This window comes from Amphiprion ocellaris, chromosome 4 (assembly GCF_022539595.1).
Source record: "Amphiprion ocellaris isolate individual 3 ecotype Okinawa chromosome 4, ASM2253959v1, whole genome shotgun sequence".
Taxonomy (NCBI): domain Eukaryota; kingdom Metazoa; phylum Chordata; class Actinopteri; family Pomacentridae; genus Amphiprion; species Amphiprion ocellaris.
The window spans coordinates 11,940,663-11,960,686 of NC_072769.1; the positions used below are offsets into that span (position 1 = coordinate 11,940,663).

The 20,024-nt window shown below is 40.9% G+C and overlaps 1 protein-coding gene across 2 annotated transcripts in view; it reads left to right on the forward strand.

The window, feature by feature from the left end:
- The first annotated feature begins 8,010 nt into the window (after positions 1-8,010).
- The window catches only part of ntn1a (netrin 1a), a 60,011-nt gene continuing 47,997 nt past the window's right edge, over positions 8,011-20,024 (forward strand). Inside the window, exons 1-2 of one of the 2 annotated variants that reach the window (XM_055010065.1) lie at positions 8,011-8,179; positions 8,374-9,430. In XM_055010065.1, coding sequence (XP_054866040.1) covers positions 8,407-9,430 — 1,024 coding nt within the window. In that variant the 5' untranslated portion in view covers positions 8,011-8,179; positions 8,374-8,406. The remainder of the gene's footprint in view (positions 8,180-8,373; positions 9,431-20,024) is intronic. The other variant, XM_023263695.3, reaches the window with a different exon arrangement.

Genomic DNA, 20,024 nt, shown 5'->3' on the forward strand with positions numbered 1-20,024 from the left:
TTCTTAATACAATAATCTCAAAAACTGCTTTAGCTTTTTCTTTATCATAATCATTGATATCATTCAAATCATCAATCAATGCTTGTGATGTTATTTATTTAAGATAAATACCAACTTCTAACAGGTATAAACTATAAAGACAAGTATTCTGCAGCACATGATAATTTATTAAGTAACTTATAAATACAATACAAAATGTACAGAAGCAAAACATGCATCAAATTCCTGTACTGTTCTGTACTAGGAGTATTAGCATTAATATTGAAATTATTTAGGTTAAGTTCCTTAATTTGCAATGTCATATGGCCTCAGCTATATTATTACGTCAATTAGGATATTCTCCATAATTAATAATGCTGTAGTGTCTAAGCCTAAATATGTATGAAAGTTGGGTAAAGTAGTATTTTATATCATTTCTGTAGGGTTTTAATCTTAATATATTAGGTATTTAAGTAAAATCACACTATAAATAACCCCAATATTCAAACTTGTTGGGTTAATTTGGAAAGCACGGGGTATTGCTTTTAAAATGTGCAATAAAAAGCAAAAACAAATAATGAAAAAGGGTGACTTGTGGGTGTTTTCAAATTATCTGATAATTAACCACAGTTTATAGAGTCTATATTCCTTATCTTCTCTCTCTGCATCCCCCTCTGTCAGGGAAATGCTAATGCTACTTCCCCCTCCTGCTTTGCCTGTCGTTTACATGTTGTCTGTTAGTGTGACTGTGAATTCCCCTTACTGTCAAAGGGAGTGAAACGTGGTGAACACACCAGACAAAACAGTGACAGTAAACGCTAACAGTGTTTCAGCTCGTGCAGCTGATAAATGTAACTCTCTAACAGAAGAGCGACATTTGAACATTTCAGTTTTTTTTCAACATGATCTTGAATGAAACTGTTATTCAAATCCTTTCAATTTCATGAAATATAGATGAAAAAATTGATACATAATCATTACAGAACTTCTCCTCTTTTAAAAAATTTGAAATAGCAAAGTGCATTGAATCATTTCACAAATCTTGTGTTATTTGAAATAATCGTATTATGATTATTAAATTTGATTATATTTTGGTTGATTTTTGTTTTTTAAAGGGGAGTCAATGTGATACTACAAATTCTGATAAAGACATGATGCCTACTATATGTTCTGCTACACTCCCCCCACTGTTGCTCCTTCACATGTTACCTGTTGCCTCCAACATCCTTTAAGCCACAATGATTACTGTGTCTCAGAACGACAAATATAATATTGAACCTCTCACTTCTAACCACAAGACTTCACACCATTGTATACACCTGCCCTAAGTATTGTCATGTACAGAAAGCTTTTATGGAAAAACAAAGGTCTGTTGACAGGATATAAACTGAATGTGAGCACAACAGAAATGAAATTGAAGAAAAGCACAAAGAGACACACTGACCAAAGATAGGAAAGTTGCAAACAAAGAACTGGGTCCTGAAAAAAGACAAATAAAGAAACAAAAAAAGATTTAAATTGTTAGAATTTGCTATTCAGAGCTGCATAATGTTTGAAAAAAATCTAAAAGCAAAGCCGCAGACAGCCTGAAATAATAATAACAGGTGGACTTTGCTTTACTCAACAAAGACATGATTTCTGAATAATCCCCAACAACAAGCTCATGTTTAGGATTTACATTACGCTCTTCTTAAAACATGAATGTGTGCAAACCCTCAAAAAACAACTGATGCCCAGAAATAGCATTATCTGGTGTATAAACGGCACTGTTTTCACTTCTCTGTAACCGAGTTTCCCTTTAAAGGTAAAAGCATTTAAAAGATGATAATGCTGAAACAGAGAAGAAGTGGAAGTAAAGTATTACCGCTTTCCTTTGAGCAGATTTACATTAATATACATCATCAACATCAGTACTATAATGCACTGTATTTCTTGTTTTACCACGTATTGCATGGGTTCAACAGTGATTGGGACACTTGGCTAATAAATGTAGCTCATTTGCTGTCTGATTAGTTCATTTACATGAGAGTTGATGAGTGTTACCATTATTCAGACTGAGTTGCCAACATGAGAAGTAAAAATGTGTCTATGCAACACATATCAATGTCGGCTGGCTCTCCAAAATCAACTTTTTATTTTTAAAAAGCAAGCGAACACAGGAAAACTAGAAAATGTCAAAAGACCCGTCAGACAGGCCATTTGGACGGGCAGAAAATCATTGGCAAGGGAAGAAAAACACATTTATGGCTGCAAAGTAAGTCAGGAACGCTTTTCGGGGATGTGCAGATATGTTTCGTTATCTATGATCAAAAGAACAATTTACTATAGACTCAGTAGAGCTTCAGAAACAGAAAAAAACAAGTTTCTGTTTGCTAATATATTGAAGAAAAAATGTTCTATGGACTAATGCAATCTAAATCTCTGGCTGAAAGAGTAAAGTGTGGAGAAAAAAACAGTCAAGCACCTCATTGGTCAGACATCACGGTGCTTCTTTTATGGTTCAGGCATGTATGACTGATGACTTCACTGCTGACGGCAGAAACAAGATAAATGCTGAACTATACAGGATCCTGCTGTGTGCTCAGATTCAGCCAAATGCATCAATGACATTTCCTCATTCAGCAGAACAACAATCATAAACACACTGCCAAAGCAAACATAGAGATTTTCAGGGTGAAGAGGTGGAATATTTTTGACAGGCTGAGCCAATCCTCTGATCTCAGTCAGACTGAACTAGATCCCACTCATTGGCAGAGAGACTCCAACAAGCAAGAGCTACAGGTGGCAGCAGTGGAAACCTGGGAGAACATCAGCAGAGAAGATGCAGCCGTCTGCTGATGTTTAAACTTGATTGCTTACTGCTGATTGAAATCCACAAAATAGTAAAAAAAAAAAATTGAGTTTTGCTTGATTTCAGTGACTTTCGAAGCCCTAAACTTTGGTCAAAATGTGTTGAAGTGCTACGTCTGCCACCAGATTGAATATAAAATGTGCAACTGTACGTACAAACTGGTCAGTTTCTCTACACTGTAATAAATATTGTTTTGGCTCAACAAAAAGAAAAAACACAGCAGGTTACGTCAGTTTTTTAATGTTACACTGTAAAAAGTCTATTTGAGCTGTAGTCAAGGTACTTTTTTGAATTAATCTCATTTAACTGTCTGGTTTGATGATTTCCACTTCAGTTTTATGGATTATATCCACTTCAAAATGCATCTGTCCTTTTAAACTGGGATTCCACTTTTGGTGTGACATTCTCTTCAAGTAGGAGTGCAATGTATAAAATGGCAAAATCATGTTTAATATTTTTGGTAAAGGAATATGTAAATTGGAGGAATTAGAAACTTCAAGCTGACGTTTCTTCAAATTAAGCTGCAGCAATGTACACTGAGAGAAATCAAATGATTTAAGCACATCTAACTTCAAAACATGACATTGCTTGTTAACTTCATTTGGGTGTACTTTGGATGAACTTAATTCAATTGTGTGTTATCAATTGAAGAAATTAATTTAAGTTTTCCCAACATTTCTATTTTTTAATTGCATGACAACTAATGGAGATAAAATCTTGAGCTGAGGTTCAGGAGCAGGAGGACACCTCAATCACTCCCCTTCCTGTCATATGTCTATAAAAACCACTCTGCACTTCCCAGTTGGTCGCTTCTTCTACATAGAACAACACACGCCACCAGTCAGCTGTGCTGCCAGTCTGAAAGTTTTACAAAACTCTGACTTACCACGGACCGCTCATCCGTCAGCCCTACGAAGAAGGAACATCCAACCTGGCTCCAGATCTTCTCCATGTTAATTAATCCACAAAGAGGCCTCGCCGACGAGGGTATCGGCGTTAACGTCATTAACCGCGTTCCTGCCGATGTTCCTCATTAAAATCTCCGACCGGACCTTCGTGGGTCTTCAGAAAGCACAAAGAATAAAGTCGTCCCCTGCCACTGCGCTGACCACAAAGTTACACTATTTAAACTTGTGACAAACTCGCGGAGCGTCAAGCACGTGATAAACCACAACAATCCTTCCTTTAGCAGATGCCGCCATCGTGCACCAGAGAATGACGTAAGCACGCTACCGCCATTTTTTATTTTTTAATTTTTTTTTTAATTTTTATTTTTTTAAGACAACGTCCATGTAGGAAGCAGGCCAGGCAAGCCTTCGGAAGAGTTGATGGTACGTGACTGCAGGAGTTTAACATTTTCAATTCATTGTCAATGGGAAACACCCAGTACTGAATTTTGGTAGTTTGAGTAATGGGGTGTGGCACTGTCCACGACCTGCCCGCAGGGGGTGTTACGACAGGTGCTGCACCCAGTCCTGTAGACGCTTTGGACCAACATGGCGGCTCAGTCACAACTTTCTAATTTTTCATGAAATGGTTTCGCAAAAAAAATCTGAAAACTTTTGAGACAAGAAATGAGCTATGGAGTTGCTGTATCTGTCCTCACTTTAGTTGAACAGCGACTAGTGTAGAGGTTTTTACAAAAGTTTCATAAAGTGTTGGACCTCTGCATGATGCACCTCATTAGCATAAAGTAGCTGAGACTTCAACATTATGCAAAAGAGATGTACGCAACCTAGGGAAAACATAACACCCCGCCACTTGACCACTACCAGAATGCATTATGGGGCATTTGACATTGGTTATGAATGGAAAGCGTTAAAGTGACAGATCCTGTGGACATGTAACATTAGATAAATTTGAGGTCTCGGTTACTTTTTGCAAAGGAGCAGCATCTGGCGAAGGTTGAATGGTTTACGAAACATAAAACCTCTAAACTAGGTGTTAAACTAAAGTCAGGACAGATTCAGCAATTTTATAATTTATTTCTACCTTTAAATATTTTCAGAAATACAATTTGCTGAACTGTTTTTCTAAAAAAAAGTTTGTGACAGAGTCACCATTTGGTCCAGCGCATCTACATGGCTGGGTTCAAATGAAGGTAAGCAGCTGTCATCACATCACCTCTTGACCTGCTAGTAACATGCATGTCAAATGTGCAATATTGGGAAACAGTACATTGCCTCAGTATTCTCTCAACACGCCCACAAACCCTCATAACACTCCCACATTTCCGACAGATCTCCTGGTGACGTCCCTGCACATGAAATCTCCAACCAGATTGCAGTTGGTCTTCAAAGAGTTTAAAAGAAAGTCTTCACCTGGCACCTTGGTGACAACAAAGTTAAACTATTCCGTCTTCTGGCAAATTCTTGAAGCTTTCAGCACATCATAAACCACAACAATCCTCTCCCTGGGAGACACTGCAGCTATGCGCACGGACATGACGCCATCTTGCTCTCCATGGCTCCACCCAAATTTCTAGGTGTGATTCATCTTATCCACCAATCTTATCCACCATTCCCTACAGCAACCTGTTCCCAACTCCACCACCACAGCCATCTCTGGCAATGGGACACCAATTCACCTTTTCTCCCTTGAACCTTCCTGACAACCTTTTCCTTCCTTGTCTGGCACTGGGATGCCAGTTTGAGTCATCTCTATCCTCCGCTTCAACAGATTTGGCCCTCATTCTGGCACCGGAGGCCAGTTTCACTAGCTTCTTTATATCTTGTCAATCGTCGGCTTCCTACACTCTGGCACCGGGACACCAGTTTCTGATTATTAAATTTTCAGCAAAAGATGCCAGTGGCACATACCTGCATTGGCTACATCAACAAGTCGCCCAAGAGGCATCCGAATCAGATATCCGAACCACCTCAACTGGCTCCTTTTGATGTAAAGGGGTAACAACTCGACAGCAAGCTCACTCCAGATGACAAACTCCTCATCCTATCACAACAACCATGCCCAGCCAACTACGGAGGAAACTCATTTGTCACTTGTACCCATGATTTCATTTTTCCATCTCTACCTACAGGTCATGACTATAGGTTACAGTTGGAATGTACATTGACTGGCAAATCGAATGCTTTGCCTTTTGGCTCAGCTCCGTCCTCATCACGATGGTCTGGTACAACAGTCCATCTAATGCTCCATTTTTCCATCACTCTTGAACAAGATCCCAAACAGCAGTCAGGCCTTGACAGACTTGCTCCTTCTGCCAGTTTTGGGTGTTTCTTGGTCAACGATATGCTGTAGCCTCCAGAGTACTCGCAGTTATATTAAAAATCTCTCCAGCTGTCTCCAGCAGCTTTCAAAATCTACCACTTTTTTTTTTATCACTACCCTCTCACAGAGCCACAAATGCTCAAGTAAAAATCCATCCTTGTTCACTCTGATAGGCTCGTTTTTATTAACAAGAGTCAAAGCTACTTTGCTGCAGCCATGCCGTTCATGCGACACCTCACGTGGCGGTCAGTCTCCAACCTATGCCTCCTTCATGCAGAAGACTTCTCAGGCTACTGCAGCAATATCGCTGACTCCCTTCACTCCCTCCTTAAAAGATTCTGTTCTTCCTTTCCACCCGACAACATAGCTACATTATCCAGCCTGATCTCATATTGCTCACCTCTATTCCTTTTCCCACAGTCATTGGTACTTTTAATTTCCAGTGGTTAACATTGGAGAACATGACATGATAGAGGACGGGATTTGAAATTCTGAGCCCATTGTGAATATAAATAAAGTCAATTTCATTAATTCATCTCAACCTGAATTTAGTTTTAAGTCAACTAATGCAGAATTTTGTGTTAAAATTGCCACAATATTAATTTGATGCAATTACCAACATTATTGTGTCAACCCAACCCATCAAAACATTGCTTGCAACTTCAAAGGTTTATCTATGTCAGTATATTGGATTCTTTTCTCCTTGCAACCATACATGTCTCTTAAATCACTTACTTTGTAACTCTGTATTTTAATACTGAATTGGCCTCTATTTTGTCTGCTCAAACATAAAAAAAACCCTGAATAATAGAAAAAAATGTTTGTGCATAAGTTCTAAAATTATTAAAACCATATGCAGTTCTATAATCGACAACATGTCTTTATTTTTCCACTTGTAATCTAGATCATCCTCAATTCAAAACATAAAAAGGGCTACATGAAAACCTCCCTCACTCTTGCCAGTTCTAGAAGTACATCACCTTGATTCATTAAATACACGGTGTTCTACCTCCACCGCCTGGGAAAAGGAGATGCTGCTGCTTACTGTTTGTTCAACTGTCTGTCAACGGCCACAAGATGGCGCTGGTACTTTTGCCACTGACATTCAACAGGTCTCATGGAGCTGCTGCTGGACTTGATAACTCGGGAGGTATGCACGCTGCAATCCTGCAAAACAATGCAGCTGAATGTGACGTATAGAAGGTGTTTTTGGAAGCAATGGTGTCACTTTATGTCCCATCTAACTGCTGATTATCTGTCTGCTCTTCTTTTGCTGCTGATATGCACAAGTTCCATAATATGATGGAGACATAAACTGCTCCTCAGTTATCTCAAAACCTGCACTTGCACAATGCAAATTGTCCACATTTTATGCACATGTTCGCGTTAAGAACGTGATTTATTAGAGCATGTGTCTGATTGTCTGTTCTTGTGTGGACTTTGAGAAACTTGAGCATTTTTATTATGCTAAGTGAGCCTAATCTGATGTCTACAAGCCAGTTAATGAAGTTCATTATTTTGTCATAACTCTGATATTGTCTGGAACTGGGTAGATAATAGGATTGGCTACAATAATTCAGAAGAATTTTGAAAAATCTCCTTTTCGTGATTACACTAAACAGTCAGTGTCTGTAATTTGTTGACTTTAGAATACTTTTTGGCCAATTGTGCTCTAGTCTTCATCATGATCGTATCAGATGAAGATGTACCGGATAAACCAAGGCTCGCTCTCCATCTTTCTTTCTTTCTCCTGAGACGATCTGCGTCTCTCTCACGCGTCAGACTTCTGATGCGCCACCAGTGGACGTCGTTGTTCCGCCTGGTGTCACCCCTCAAGATGAGCTGAACCTAAATGCTATGCCAAGCAGGATCGGATCCGCGAGAGAGAGGAGGTGGGGGAGAGAGTGAAAGAGCGAGAGGGAGGGAGGGGGAGAGAGAGAGAGAGAGATTTTGAAAAGACCGGCAGGAGGAGTGGGACTCGCTATAAGGACACAAGCGACTCTTAAATCCAGCCGCTCTTCTATTTTTACGCAGCAGATTTGGAAGAAACAAACAAGTAAAACAGAAGGAGCTGTGATTGAGAGATTCGCCATTCACATTGTTTTACATTATTCTCAGGTAAAATGAGATTTATAGATTTTTTTAAATAAAAAAAAACTAAAAAACTTGGCACTATGTGAGTGAATATTACTTTCTGACACGTGTTCCAGTTTTTGTTAGGAAACTTTACGCAGACAATCTAAATGTGTTAATGTGTCATCGCTGTATTTTAACTTCCCTGCATGCCTGCTGTGTTGTTCTCTCCCCTCCAGCTACAGACACACTCGGAGACGGACGGAGCCACCATGAGAAGAGCTGTGGATGTTGCGCTGACTCTGCTGCTCGCCGTGTCCCTGTCGTGCCGGAGTGTCTTTGGCGGCTACGGGATGAGCCTGTTCGCTGCGCAGACCTCTCCCCCGGACCCCTGTTACGACGAGCACGGCAACCCGCGGCGCTGCATCCCGGACTTCGTCAACTCCGCCTTCGGCAAGGAGATGAGGGTGTCCAGCACCTGCGGCAAGACGCCGAGCCGCTATTGCGTGGTGACATCCGATCAGAAGGGAGACGAGAGGACCAGGAACTGTCACACCTGCGACGCCTCCGACCCCAAGAAGTATCATCCACCGGCTTACCTAACGGATCTCAACAACCCGCACAACCTCACCTGCTGGCAGTCCGAGAACTTCATCCAGTACCCGCAGAACGTCACCCTGACTCTGTCCCTTGGCAAGAAGTTTGAGGTCACATATGTGAGCCTGCAGTTCTGCTCGCCAAGACCCGAATCCATGGCGATTTACAAATCCATGGACTACGGTAAAACTTGGGTGCCCTTTCAGTTTTACTCCACGCAGTGCAGGAAGATGTACAACAAGCCCAACAGGGCCGTGATCACGAAGCAGAACGAGCAGGAGGCCGTGTGCACGGACTCCCACACCGACATGTACCCTCTGACCGGCGGCCTCATCGCCTTCAGCACGCTGGACGGCAGACCGTCAGCGCACGACTTTGACAACTCCCCGGTGCTGCAGGACTGGGTGACGGCCACGGACATCAAAGTCATCTTCAGCCGGTTGCACACCTTCGGCGACGAGAACGAGGACGACTCGGAGCTGGCCCGGGACTCATACTTCTACGCGGTGTCGGACCTGCAGGTCGGAGGGAGATGCAAGTGCAACGGGCACGCGTCCCGGTGCGTAAAGGACCGGGACGGGAGTCTGGTGTGTGAGTGTAAACACAACACCGCCGGGCCGGAGTGCGACAGGTGCAAACCTTTCCACTACGACAGACCGTGGCAGAGAGCCACAGCCAGGGAGGCCAACGAGTGTGTCGGTAAGTGCATCCACCGTCCTTAATCCCGGACGGAGAGTTTGTCTGATGCTGAGCTGTGTTACTGAGCGTGTGGCATAATTTTCATCAGTGCCACCTGCATGGAATGATTTGAAGAAAATGTATTTATAATAGTAATTTGGGGGGGATCAGGTGTTTGGAATTTGTTTATGCAAAATTGCGCATTTGATGGCCTCTCAAGGTAATTATAATGATACCAATAATTATCATGCAAATAATTCAGTTATATTTTATGACTAATCTGCCACATATTTTACAGCTTCACTTGATTAATCACACACTTAAACACTCCCTTTAAGCAAAACCGCAGCAAAGACCCCATCTCTTTCTGATTCTGTTGCGCACGTCCACGAGCACACAACTGGGTATTAGTCACATGCAACATGAAAAAATGCAGTTTGAAAGTCCATTTAGCCTGATGCAGGCCATAATGGAGGCTTTTTAAAAAACCACCTCAAACGGGGCCACTGAGCCTAATCATCCGCGGCAACATTTCTCAGAGCTCCACTTCACCGCTGCAATAAAGCGACGCCTTTTAATGTATCTGATGAATCCTGAAAAAAAACAAAACAAAAAAAACCCCCCCCAAAAAAAAAAACCACCACAGCTGGTAATTGAACGCAGATTTTATTATTATCACATAACTTGTCTTCCACATCAAGTTCAATCAAATGTCAGATGTTGAGTCATGAGCATAAAAAATGATTTATTATCATTGGTTATTACAGTTTATTATTATGTTAAGTTAATCATAACGTGTGTGTAATACAATTTGATTTCTGGACTATATAGCATATATGAGTTTTAAAAATAGTATTGTAACAACTGCAAATTACTTGAATTTCTATAATTCTATAATTATTTTTTACTTTATTTTCTTAGACACAACTCAAAGCAAAAATATCTGAAAACCAACATAAGCCTATATAGGTTTAGTAGCCGTTTTTTTTTTTTTAATTCCTGAAAAGAAACGGGTGTTACAGGAGGAAAAAAGAAGTAAATCTCTGATCATATCTGTGCTCCTGCTTTTTGTGAGTGAAGCCAACAGGGTACATCAGCTGCTGAGTGATCAAAGTGATCACACTTACAGCAGTTAGGATTTATTACAATCTGGAACAGAAATGTGAGTGTGTAGATTAGAGATACTGCTAAATCCCTCTACACTGGCTCAGTCACTTTTTTTACTTTGGATGCAGCCGAGAAAAGCTTGTGAGCTTTGCAAACTTTGTGAGAAGTGACTGAAACACTGTTTGTACAGATTATTTAATTACATCTCTAGAACTGTCCAGTTTTTTAAAACATGCTTTTTGGATAATTATATGGAATCTTGCACCAGGATCTATCTGTACTTACCATCCACTTTGACTTTGCAGCAAATTCTGTGTTGGCATTTTTAAAAAAATTTTAGTTTCATTTTATTACACAGAGAAGTGTTGAAGTAATGGCAGTTTCAAAATAACAAGTAGCATGAGGAGAGGCAGCTGGATCACGAAAAGGACCAGCGCAAAGGTGACTATTGATGGACACTAAAACTAAAACCTCACAATCACACAGAGACACATTCAACACAAACCATCAGATCTTTATGTTTTTTCCATTCAGCTGCAGGTCTGCACAGAAAGGGGAGCTCTGCATTGTTTGACAGTCACAGCACATGTCAGCCACTTTGACACATAGCAGCTGTTTAAAAGGTTTTTGTTTGCTGCTGTTGTCCATTTCCAAAGCTCGGAGACATTCTCGGTGGCAGACATGAACACGCTGCTAAATCAACAGAAGCGGCTTTTGCGGAAATAGCTGCATACTGTACATACTGAGAAAGTCACAATCTGTTCAAGAGAGCAGGTAGAAAAGTTTTTTACATGCCTTTTTTTTTTTTTTTTACATGCAGGCCACTTTACCCTCACAGTTGATTTTCTCTCCACACTTTTTTTATTATTAATTTTACTTATTTTTACTTGATCCCTTTGCAAAATAGGATGCATTTTATGTAGGTGGCAGTTGCAAAAAATACATCTTTAAAAACTGAAGTTTAAAGTTGCATACAGACACAAGACAAAGTCATTTTTAATTAATGATAAAGCTGTCCCTTCCACCTTAATGTACTTACATTTAAGAATCTTATCAAAACTTAATGTACCAAGCAACAGAATAATTAGCCATAATTAGTGCTCATTAATAAACGTAAAAATCCCAGAACTGAGACAATAAATGAATATTTCAGTTACAAAATCGCACGGAGGGATATTTGGAGTTTACAGCTTTTGAATATCAAAATGATCTACAGAGATACAGGATGCTTCTGGCATATAAAGACTCAACCTCTGAATTATAAATGAATTATTTCATTTATCCAATATCATTTCATATTTATTTTACCAGACGAGCACGCAAGTATTTTATACAACTCACACTAGTACTCACACTTAGTGCATCCTTCACATTTTCTGCAGGTTTTTGACAGTTTGCAGGTTTTGGATATGCGTTTATGTGTGTGATAAGCAAACACCAAATCTTTGAGAGGACAAGAAATCACACCTCTGCCAGGACAGTTAACAATGAAAGAGGAAAGAAAGAGAAAAAAAATTGAAAAAAGCACATTTAAACACACAGGTCAGCCTTTGTTTTTCCTCTTAGTGCACTTTGCTGATTACTTCCATCATAATCTTAAAGGAAGCTCATGCGCTCTTGAGTGTGCATCTCAATCTGTTTTGCTTATTGATTCTTCGCAGCAAAGGAGAAGCTTCTAATGCAACGAATTCAGGGGACATCCAAAACCTGTTCAGTCGTTAGCGTAGAGGTGTTCATGTGAAGCTGCATTCAAAGGTAGAATGAACTTTTCTGTTTAACTCACAGCAAAATTTGAGGCACCAAAAAATACCCCTAACCTCTCCTAGTAATGGAAGGAGACGTTGTTTCAGCTAATAAATGTATGATGAGAAAACCTGCAGTCACAAAGTCTCCTCCAGATAATTTTTTTTCAATGCAAATTAACTGTAAATGTATTTTTTTAAATTCTCCAGTTAGATTTTGGGGGTTTGTGGAGTTTACTTGAAGTGCTGGGTTATAAAAAAGAAGAAGAAGAAGAGGAGAAGGTGTCTTGAATAATTCAGGCAGATTAGAAAGACGGCTTGAAGGCATGCAGAATGAGGACCAGCAGAGAGAAGCAGGGACGGAAGGAGGGACTGGAGATGGAGCAAGACAACAATAGTGAAAATGAAAGAGATGGACGTGAGCGAGAGAAAGGGAGTGTGATAGAGAAATGTGTGAGGGAGAGAGAGAAAAAAGGGGCAATAGAACAATGTTTCTATGGCCTGTTGTCAGCAGTGTATTTTGACATACTTTAGTGTTTTCTCCAGGCAATATAAAAGGTGTTGTGACAGGAAAAACTTTTTTCTTCTACTCCCAAACCATTGTCCCATTGGTCTTCCAAATCTGGCTGCTTTTCTTCATTTAAGTCTGTTTGTGCCAACGGTTTGGTTTCACATTTGAGATATTATGATGCTTCAACAAGCAAAGCACGTTAAACTCTATCGTCTCCATCTGTCGCCTGAGAGTCTAAACCCAGGACAAATAAATTCCACAGTCGCTGCTGCTGCTGCTTAAGTGTAAACTTTGAGAGCAGGGTATTAAGTGAACATGACTCAGATGAGTGTATCAACATTTATCAACTCTTCTCTTCTCTCAGTGTGGCTGGAAAATAAGCAAACACTTTTTAGGGATTATTGTAAGAAAATCAACTACTATGTGAAAGTGAGGGGAACTAAAATAGAAGCAGGAAAAGTAAAAGAGGGATATGCAGACACATACTAAGGGGAAATTACAGCCTCATTTATGTCCCAATATCATGTGCATGATTTGAACAGATCTGCTCCGTGTTTTGTCCCTCTTTATCAAAATCTACACTGCAGAAAGCACAAAGTACGTTAAAACGTTCCCAGGTGTTGCTCAGAGGCATCTGACTGACAGAAGCAAACATGCGGTGCAGAAGAGTTGACACGGTTGATTTGATACCCATTAAAATAATTGAGTTTTAAAGCCACAACCACTTGTATAGAAGAAAAAATGTTTTAAGTTGTTTTTATGCCTAGTGATATGTGGGCAAAAAATCCTAAAAAACAGTTCACCAGATTTGCTGAGTGCAAAATGTTTAAGCAAACATGCGTTAATGCTTAAAAACAGCTGTTCTATTTCTTTTGTTTGCTGGTGTAATTTTTTCCCCCTATTTTCATGGATTACTGCCCAAACCTTAATGAGTTTTAGGCTCATTCCAGAGCAAAAAGAGCAGAGAGTGATAGCAGAAACATTTCCAGCTACAGAACTAGCAGCAATCAATTTCAAGATTTTGTGGAACTTCTCAAACAGAATCAAAATGCGAGAGCTTGTTTTCTTTGCTTGCCACAGTGCACCAACCGACTACAATTTTAAAATGTAGCAATGTGCTTTGTGCAAGGGTTGCAATTTCCATCTAACCGCCTTTGATTGAGTGCAGGTTCATGTGTTCCGTCTGTCAGGTGTTGATGAATATTTGGTGAAATCATAAAAGCGGTCATTAAACACTAATGATGTCTCCGAGGGTGAAACTGTGGTGCAGGATGGATGTTTTCTTTGAGATATTTGTTGCTTTCGTGGTTTCTTTGTTTAGATGTTTGTCTAGTTTGTCAGTCAGACGTGCGTTGTTAAGTGTTTGCACATGAGAATTGATGGTTGTCATTTAAAACACATTAAATGAGTTGGACAACAGAGACATCCTGCAGGCCTTTCCTCAGATGTTTCCTGGCTGTTTGGTTGGTTGGTACGTTTCACACTGAAGGTCTGGTTAATGTTTACGCAGCTCACCGTGCACCTTTTATAAACCGGCCTCCTTCATCTTCAAAAGACACCGAAGGGATGCATTGTTAGTCTCGGTCACAGCAAACAAAGCTGGGAATAAACTGACAGAGTCCGTTTTTGCACTTTGCACCGTCTCACAACTTCTTCACCTTCACTGCTTCACTCACCTCTTTCTCCTCTACATGCACATAGACACGCTCACACAAAAGTTTTCTTCAGGTCTTTAGCTGCGAGTTCAAACAAGGGGGAATGGCCTCTCTCCATTTCCATGAGTTCTTATCAGTGTTTATGACTGGTTTTGTAAACCACTGCAAAAATAAGTTGTGTATGCTCCAGACGACTGACTCGGCCTTCTGTTTTAGATTCTCAAGACCTGCTGTATCTCTCAAACAGACAGAAACGTGGACACCAAGCCAGAACATACTGTAAGCAAGGCTGAAGGCACTGTATATCAAGTGTTGTAACTAAACACTAAAAAAGACAGCCAGAAGAGACACACACATGCAGTGAAAGGGCAATAATAATGAAAACGTTCTGTAGTAGGCTGCAGGATCACAGACTGTACTGTAGATCTTGTGGTGAACTGTCCACATGCAGCCAAGACAACTACTGTCAGCTGGGAGAGAGTGAGAGGCTTGTCACATAGCTAATTTTACTGAGAATCTATGTCAGGCCTTTAAAAGCTAGTTACATCCAAAATGCAAAGAATTAGACGTGTGAACTTTCACCCTTAATCAGTGCTGTAAGCCCAACTGTATGAACTGCACCCACTGATAAAAAAAAAAATACATGTATGGAGAAATTCCTTCATGTCTGTCCGATTATAGATACATGCACAGACTTCTGTCTATTGCTGCAAAAAGTGAGCTGGTTCATTTGAAACACAACAATGTTCAGGTGTGACTTTTACCTCCCGAGTTCTTTAAAAATAGCTTAAATGACTTGGCTTGTGACAGGAAGTAAATCCTTGTTCCTGGCCCTTGAATAGTCCATTTAGATCAAAAATAGAATGCAGACCTCAGTCATAGGATGAAAGAGTTTTGGATTCAAGTATGATCCTTACCTTTGGAATCAGAAGAATGTCAAAGTATAGCAATAAAAATATACAATGATTTCATTTATTAAAACCATCAAAATCAATAGACTTTAATAAAAATGCTACTTTGAGCACTTGTGCAACCAGAGAGTACACAATTCCCAGGAGTGAGCTCATTTCTAATAGCAGTAATTTTGCCTCAAATGGAAGCAATAGATGTGACAAATAATGTAGATACTGTTGAGTATGTTGGAGCATGGGAGATCTTGAAGCTATTAATGTCAGTATTTGGCAGCAGATCCTTGTGAGCTGGAATTTTGGAGCTAGTTGTTGCTTGTCATGAGGCCTGTTCAAGAAGCAGTTCAATTTTGAAGGAATTCCAGTTTTCCACAGATAATAAATTCTGACAGCCCTTTGAAGATTGGAAATTAGTTTATATCAAAAAATGTCTGAGGATAATGTACAGATAGAATGTGTGTTGGTACTGAGAGAGAGATGCATGGAAGGTTGCCACCACAAACTAAATCCAAAATACATCTGTAAACTCTCTTTTACGAGAATTTTGTGCATGTTGTCCGGTATTAGTCTCAAGTGGAAAAAGATCATTTTCATCACAATCGATTTTTCTGCCTTTGACAGAGCTCAGGTCGCACTGCTTGAGGGTGATGGAATGTGTTCAGTTGTCAGAAAAGACAAAAATCTATTCTGAAATTTCACAGCCTGTGTATCTGTTGTTCAGCTCAGGGTCCTTTGGGCAAAGCGAACATTTCTGCGGCTGTGGTTTTGTTTCATTGCTCTGGCTACAACATGTAATGCAACACAGATCCCGCTCACAGTGTGAGTCCACACTTTCAGCCAGAGCCTGTGTGCACAGGTCTCATACGAGAAATGGAACCTCGATCTTGTTTTTGAGAAACGCTTTGGTGGAAAGCCATATTGCCTCTGAAAGAAAGCCATATTGCGTTACTCTGCTGGCTCCCGTCCTGCACTCACTTCCTCTTGTCACCCTCACTGGAGCTTGAACTTACCGTGGACTGTGGCTGCTTTTATTACGACATCCAACCCGAAACTCAGATCCTAATCATCATTATTACCATCATCGTGCTATTTATTATGATCGAAATTATCGCAGCTGGATACCTGCGGATGAAAACATGCACTGTGTGTCTTACATTTCAAATGTTTCCATTCAATCTGTGACACACTCTTCCAGCAGCTGGTGATAATTGTTCCTGCTGATGAGATCCAAACGATCTTTTCCTCTTCTTTCTGTCCTTCAAATGCAACACTCCTCTTATTCAATATAAGCTGCACAAGTAGCTCACACACACACACACACACACACATACTACGCATTTATGCTGTCAGGTATGCTCTCAGGAGAGAAATCTGGGCCTGGTGCACATGCCCATTAAAAATTGTCAGCAATCTGATTAATCTTTTTCAAACCACAAGCGTGAAGTAGGTTTTTTTTTGCAGCGATGACAGCTGTTTCATTATTTTCATTGGAAGACGTGCTCTTCAGCAGTGTAGAGAGCTCAATCATGGCAGGTCGCCTTAGGTGCAAAAAGTTAAAAGCATTACAAATTCAAATTCAAACATGACTAGGATGACTCCCAAACATCTGCAAATGTGCTGCTAGCAGTTAAAGTAAGAACAAAAGGACAACTTACAGACTTGTACACACTCAGTGGGTCGCTCCAAGCGACAGACGAGATGCTCCTCTCAGTCTCTGTTGATACCTGTCCCTGCCGTCTGCCAGTTACCTGTTTATATTTTTGCCTTTCCATGTGTCTCTCTTTTCTGCCAGGAGGCCCCTTGACATTATTCAGTGTATTTGTTTCTACTCTGGAGTGTACATGTGTGTGTGTGTGTAAAAGGGAGACAAGAGATTGTGTTTGAGTGTGTCTTTAAATCTACATTGTCTGCCAGCGAGTGTTTATGCAAACAGTAATTCCGTCCAGGATGTGTGCAGCCATTCAAGCGCCCGAGGAGACGTCTGTTAATGAATTAATTGGTGACTTGATGCCGTAGTGAAAGCTCGTCTTAGCTGAGGGAGGATCTCTGTGTGCTGTGGGTTTGGCTTCAACCACAACTTAAGTGTGTGTGAGACAGAGAGAAGCAGAGAGACTCAAAAAGGAGCGAGATGGAGTGTTTGTAATGGAAAGGTTTTGGTTCGAGCGGGTACAGAGTGATTAGGGGTAATTAAAACCCAGCGCCAGACAACATCAGCCTGTGTTCACACATTAGACACAAAACACTGCAGGGCCTCACTCATCAGCTTTATGAACCACAGCCTGACTGTCTAGTAGCCACATTTACGCCACAGAATAAAATGCTGTCACATAGAGGTGATAGGAGCTAATCAAACAGGACATCCTGCCCTGCTTGACTTGAAATGAACAGCACAAAGTGTCCTTGCTGGAGTTTGCTACCAGAAATGCAAAATAACACTTCATTTTCCTGCTTTATCCTCAGAGGAATCACTTGGAAAGTTCATGCATTGTTTTGAAATCACAACAGACGCTTCTGGCAGTCTGCTTTTTCTTTGGCAGTAGCTGTTTCATTTCTTCGAGTGCTGCACCAATTCAATAATTTAGCCATCTTCCAATGACATTGTTGGGCTCGCAATGGATAGTTAAAAAACAATCAAACTCAGTACCAAAGAACCAGAAGTATCATCTTTTCTTTCATCCTTGTCAAATCCTGGCACATACGTTACCCACAATGCAACCTGACAGGCAGGAGTTTGGTCAGACACTGAGGTGCTCTCAAGCAGTGATGACAAGCAGACTACAGAAGTCTGGTAAGCTCACTTCTTTCTAACTTTCATATTTGTTTCCAAAATTGCAGTCTTCATCCTCAATTCACACAAACTCAAACGACAGCACTCAGTATATTAAACTTCGCACAGCTCCTCCTGGAGCATCGAAAGGAGTTATGCAACCTAACATCTGTAAACATACATGATATATAAAACTGTTCAAGTTTCCCCGTAAAGCCCAACAGTTTACGCATAAACCAGCATCACTGGTTCACACACTCATCAGGTCTGAAACACACTGGAAGCACAAACCTGATTCATAGCCACTGTAGACAGACCAGAGCAGCCCCACTTGTTAACAAGGGTCATAAAGGGACCAGTAAACAGTGTAGGAAAACAGTGTGTATGAGTGTCGATGAGGGAGCCTGGTTCTGTGCATGCGTTGGCAGCAGCGAGTGTGTGCGTATGTGCGACCTGACCTTGAATCCGAGGCCAGCGGTGCTGTGGAGGATCAGGCCTGATGATCTCAGCACCTCTGTGTGGCAGCAGGTTACCAAGACCAGGGGGAGTGTTCACAGCCAAAGCAAATATATAATGTGGATTGAAGGCAACAACAGAGAAAGGAAGTGAATAAGTCAGAAAGTGATTTTAAGAGATGAAAAGAAGACATTCTCCTGCGCTGCACCCCCCGGCTGCGTCTTGCAGTGGTTGGTTAATGCAATGTTAGTGAGATTATATGTAAAAACCTTTAGAGGTTGCATTCCGTTTTGTATTTTCAGTTAGAAGAAACACATCACAACAGCCTGGTGCAGCATATGCTATTAGATTATGCTACAATTACCCAAATCTGTTCACACTTACAAATCAAAGCCTTGGCTCGGTTTAGAACTCTTCTTGTAGATGATACGGCTGCAACGGCATCGACAACAACAATAAAAACCAGATACTCTCTTGTGTATGAGTGTGTGTGTGTGAGAGAGAGAGAGAGAGAGAAGGAAATAAAGGAGAGGGAAGCTTTTGTATATGCAGCAGCTCAGTGTTTGATTCAAGGTGAAAGTCCTGGCAAAAAACCTCTCTGGCAGCGGCCACACTACTTGCTGAGAGGACCACCTAGCACGAGCATGAGCGCATTGTGATAGAAGCAGAGGTCCTTAACACTCACAGCTACAGATGATTAATGGCTGGATGGAGTTACACCTCCGTACAGCAGCCCATTGAGCAGATCAGAGCGCCCCCCGCTGTTTCTGTAGTACATTGCTGTCGTCATGTGAGTGAACTGCAACCAGCTGGAACCTGCCTCTGAGGGGTGAAGCGTCTGTGGTGGTTAATTATGTTGTAAACTCTTAAGACTAGAGATGCAGATAACATTTCAAAGGGTTTTCCCGTAGAATAACCCTTTAATGTGATTAGAATGACAGAAATGAGCACGCATGGGGTTAAAACTGATCTATTTTGGTCTGTCTCTTTTGTTCTCTCACACAAACACAGTTGGAGAGAGCACCTGTGACAGATCAAGCAGAGTCAAACAATTTCATTATGCGTCAAACAGGCTCACACGCTGCCAGAGAAAAATACTTTCCCTGGAATTCCTTTTGCGTGTCTGTGTGTGCGTGTGTTGTTGTTGAAGTGCTGATGGTGATTTATCAACAATGATTTTTGTCTTTCCCATATAAGTCATGATGCAGGCTGCGTGGGTCTGTGTGTGCGTGGCAGCCAGCGGGTCAGCAGACGTTTGTAGCACCCAGTCGTCATGGATGCCTACAACACACAAGTTGTGTTTGTGTGTTTCGGTATATGTGTGTGAGCCTGTAATCACCCATATAACTGACAGTGATACATGCAGCTAGAAGTCATACATTTTAATCTATGTCCTCAAGGACTGCAGACTGTTGGACCAAGAAAAAGATAAAAAAAAGCTGGCAAATGAAGCTTCCACTTGCATGCAG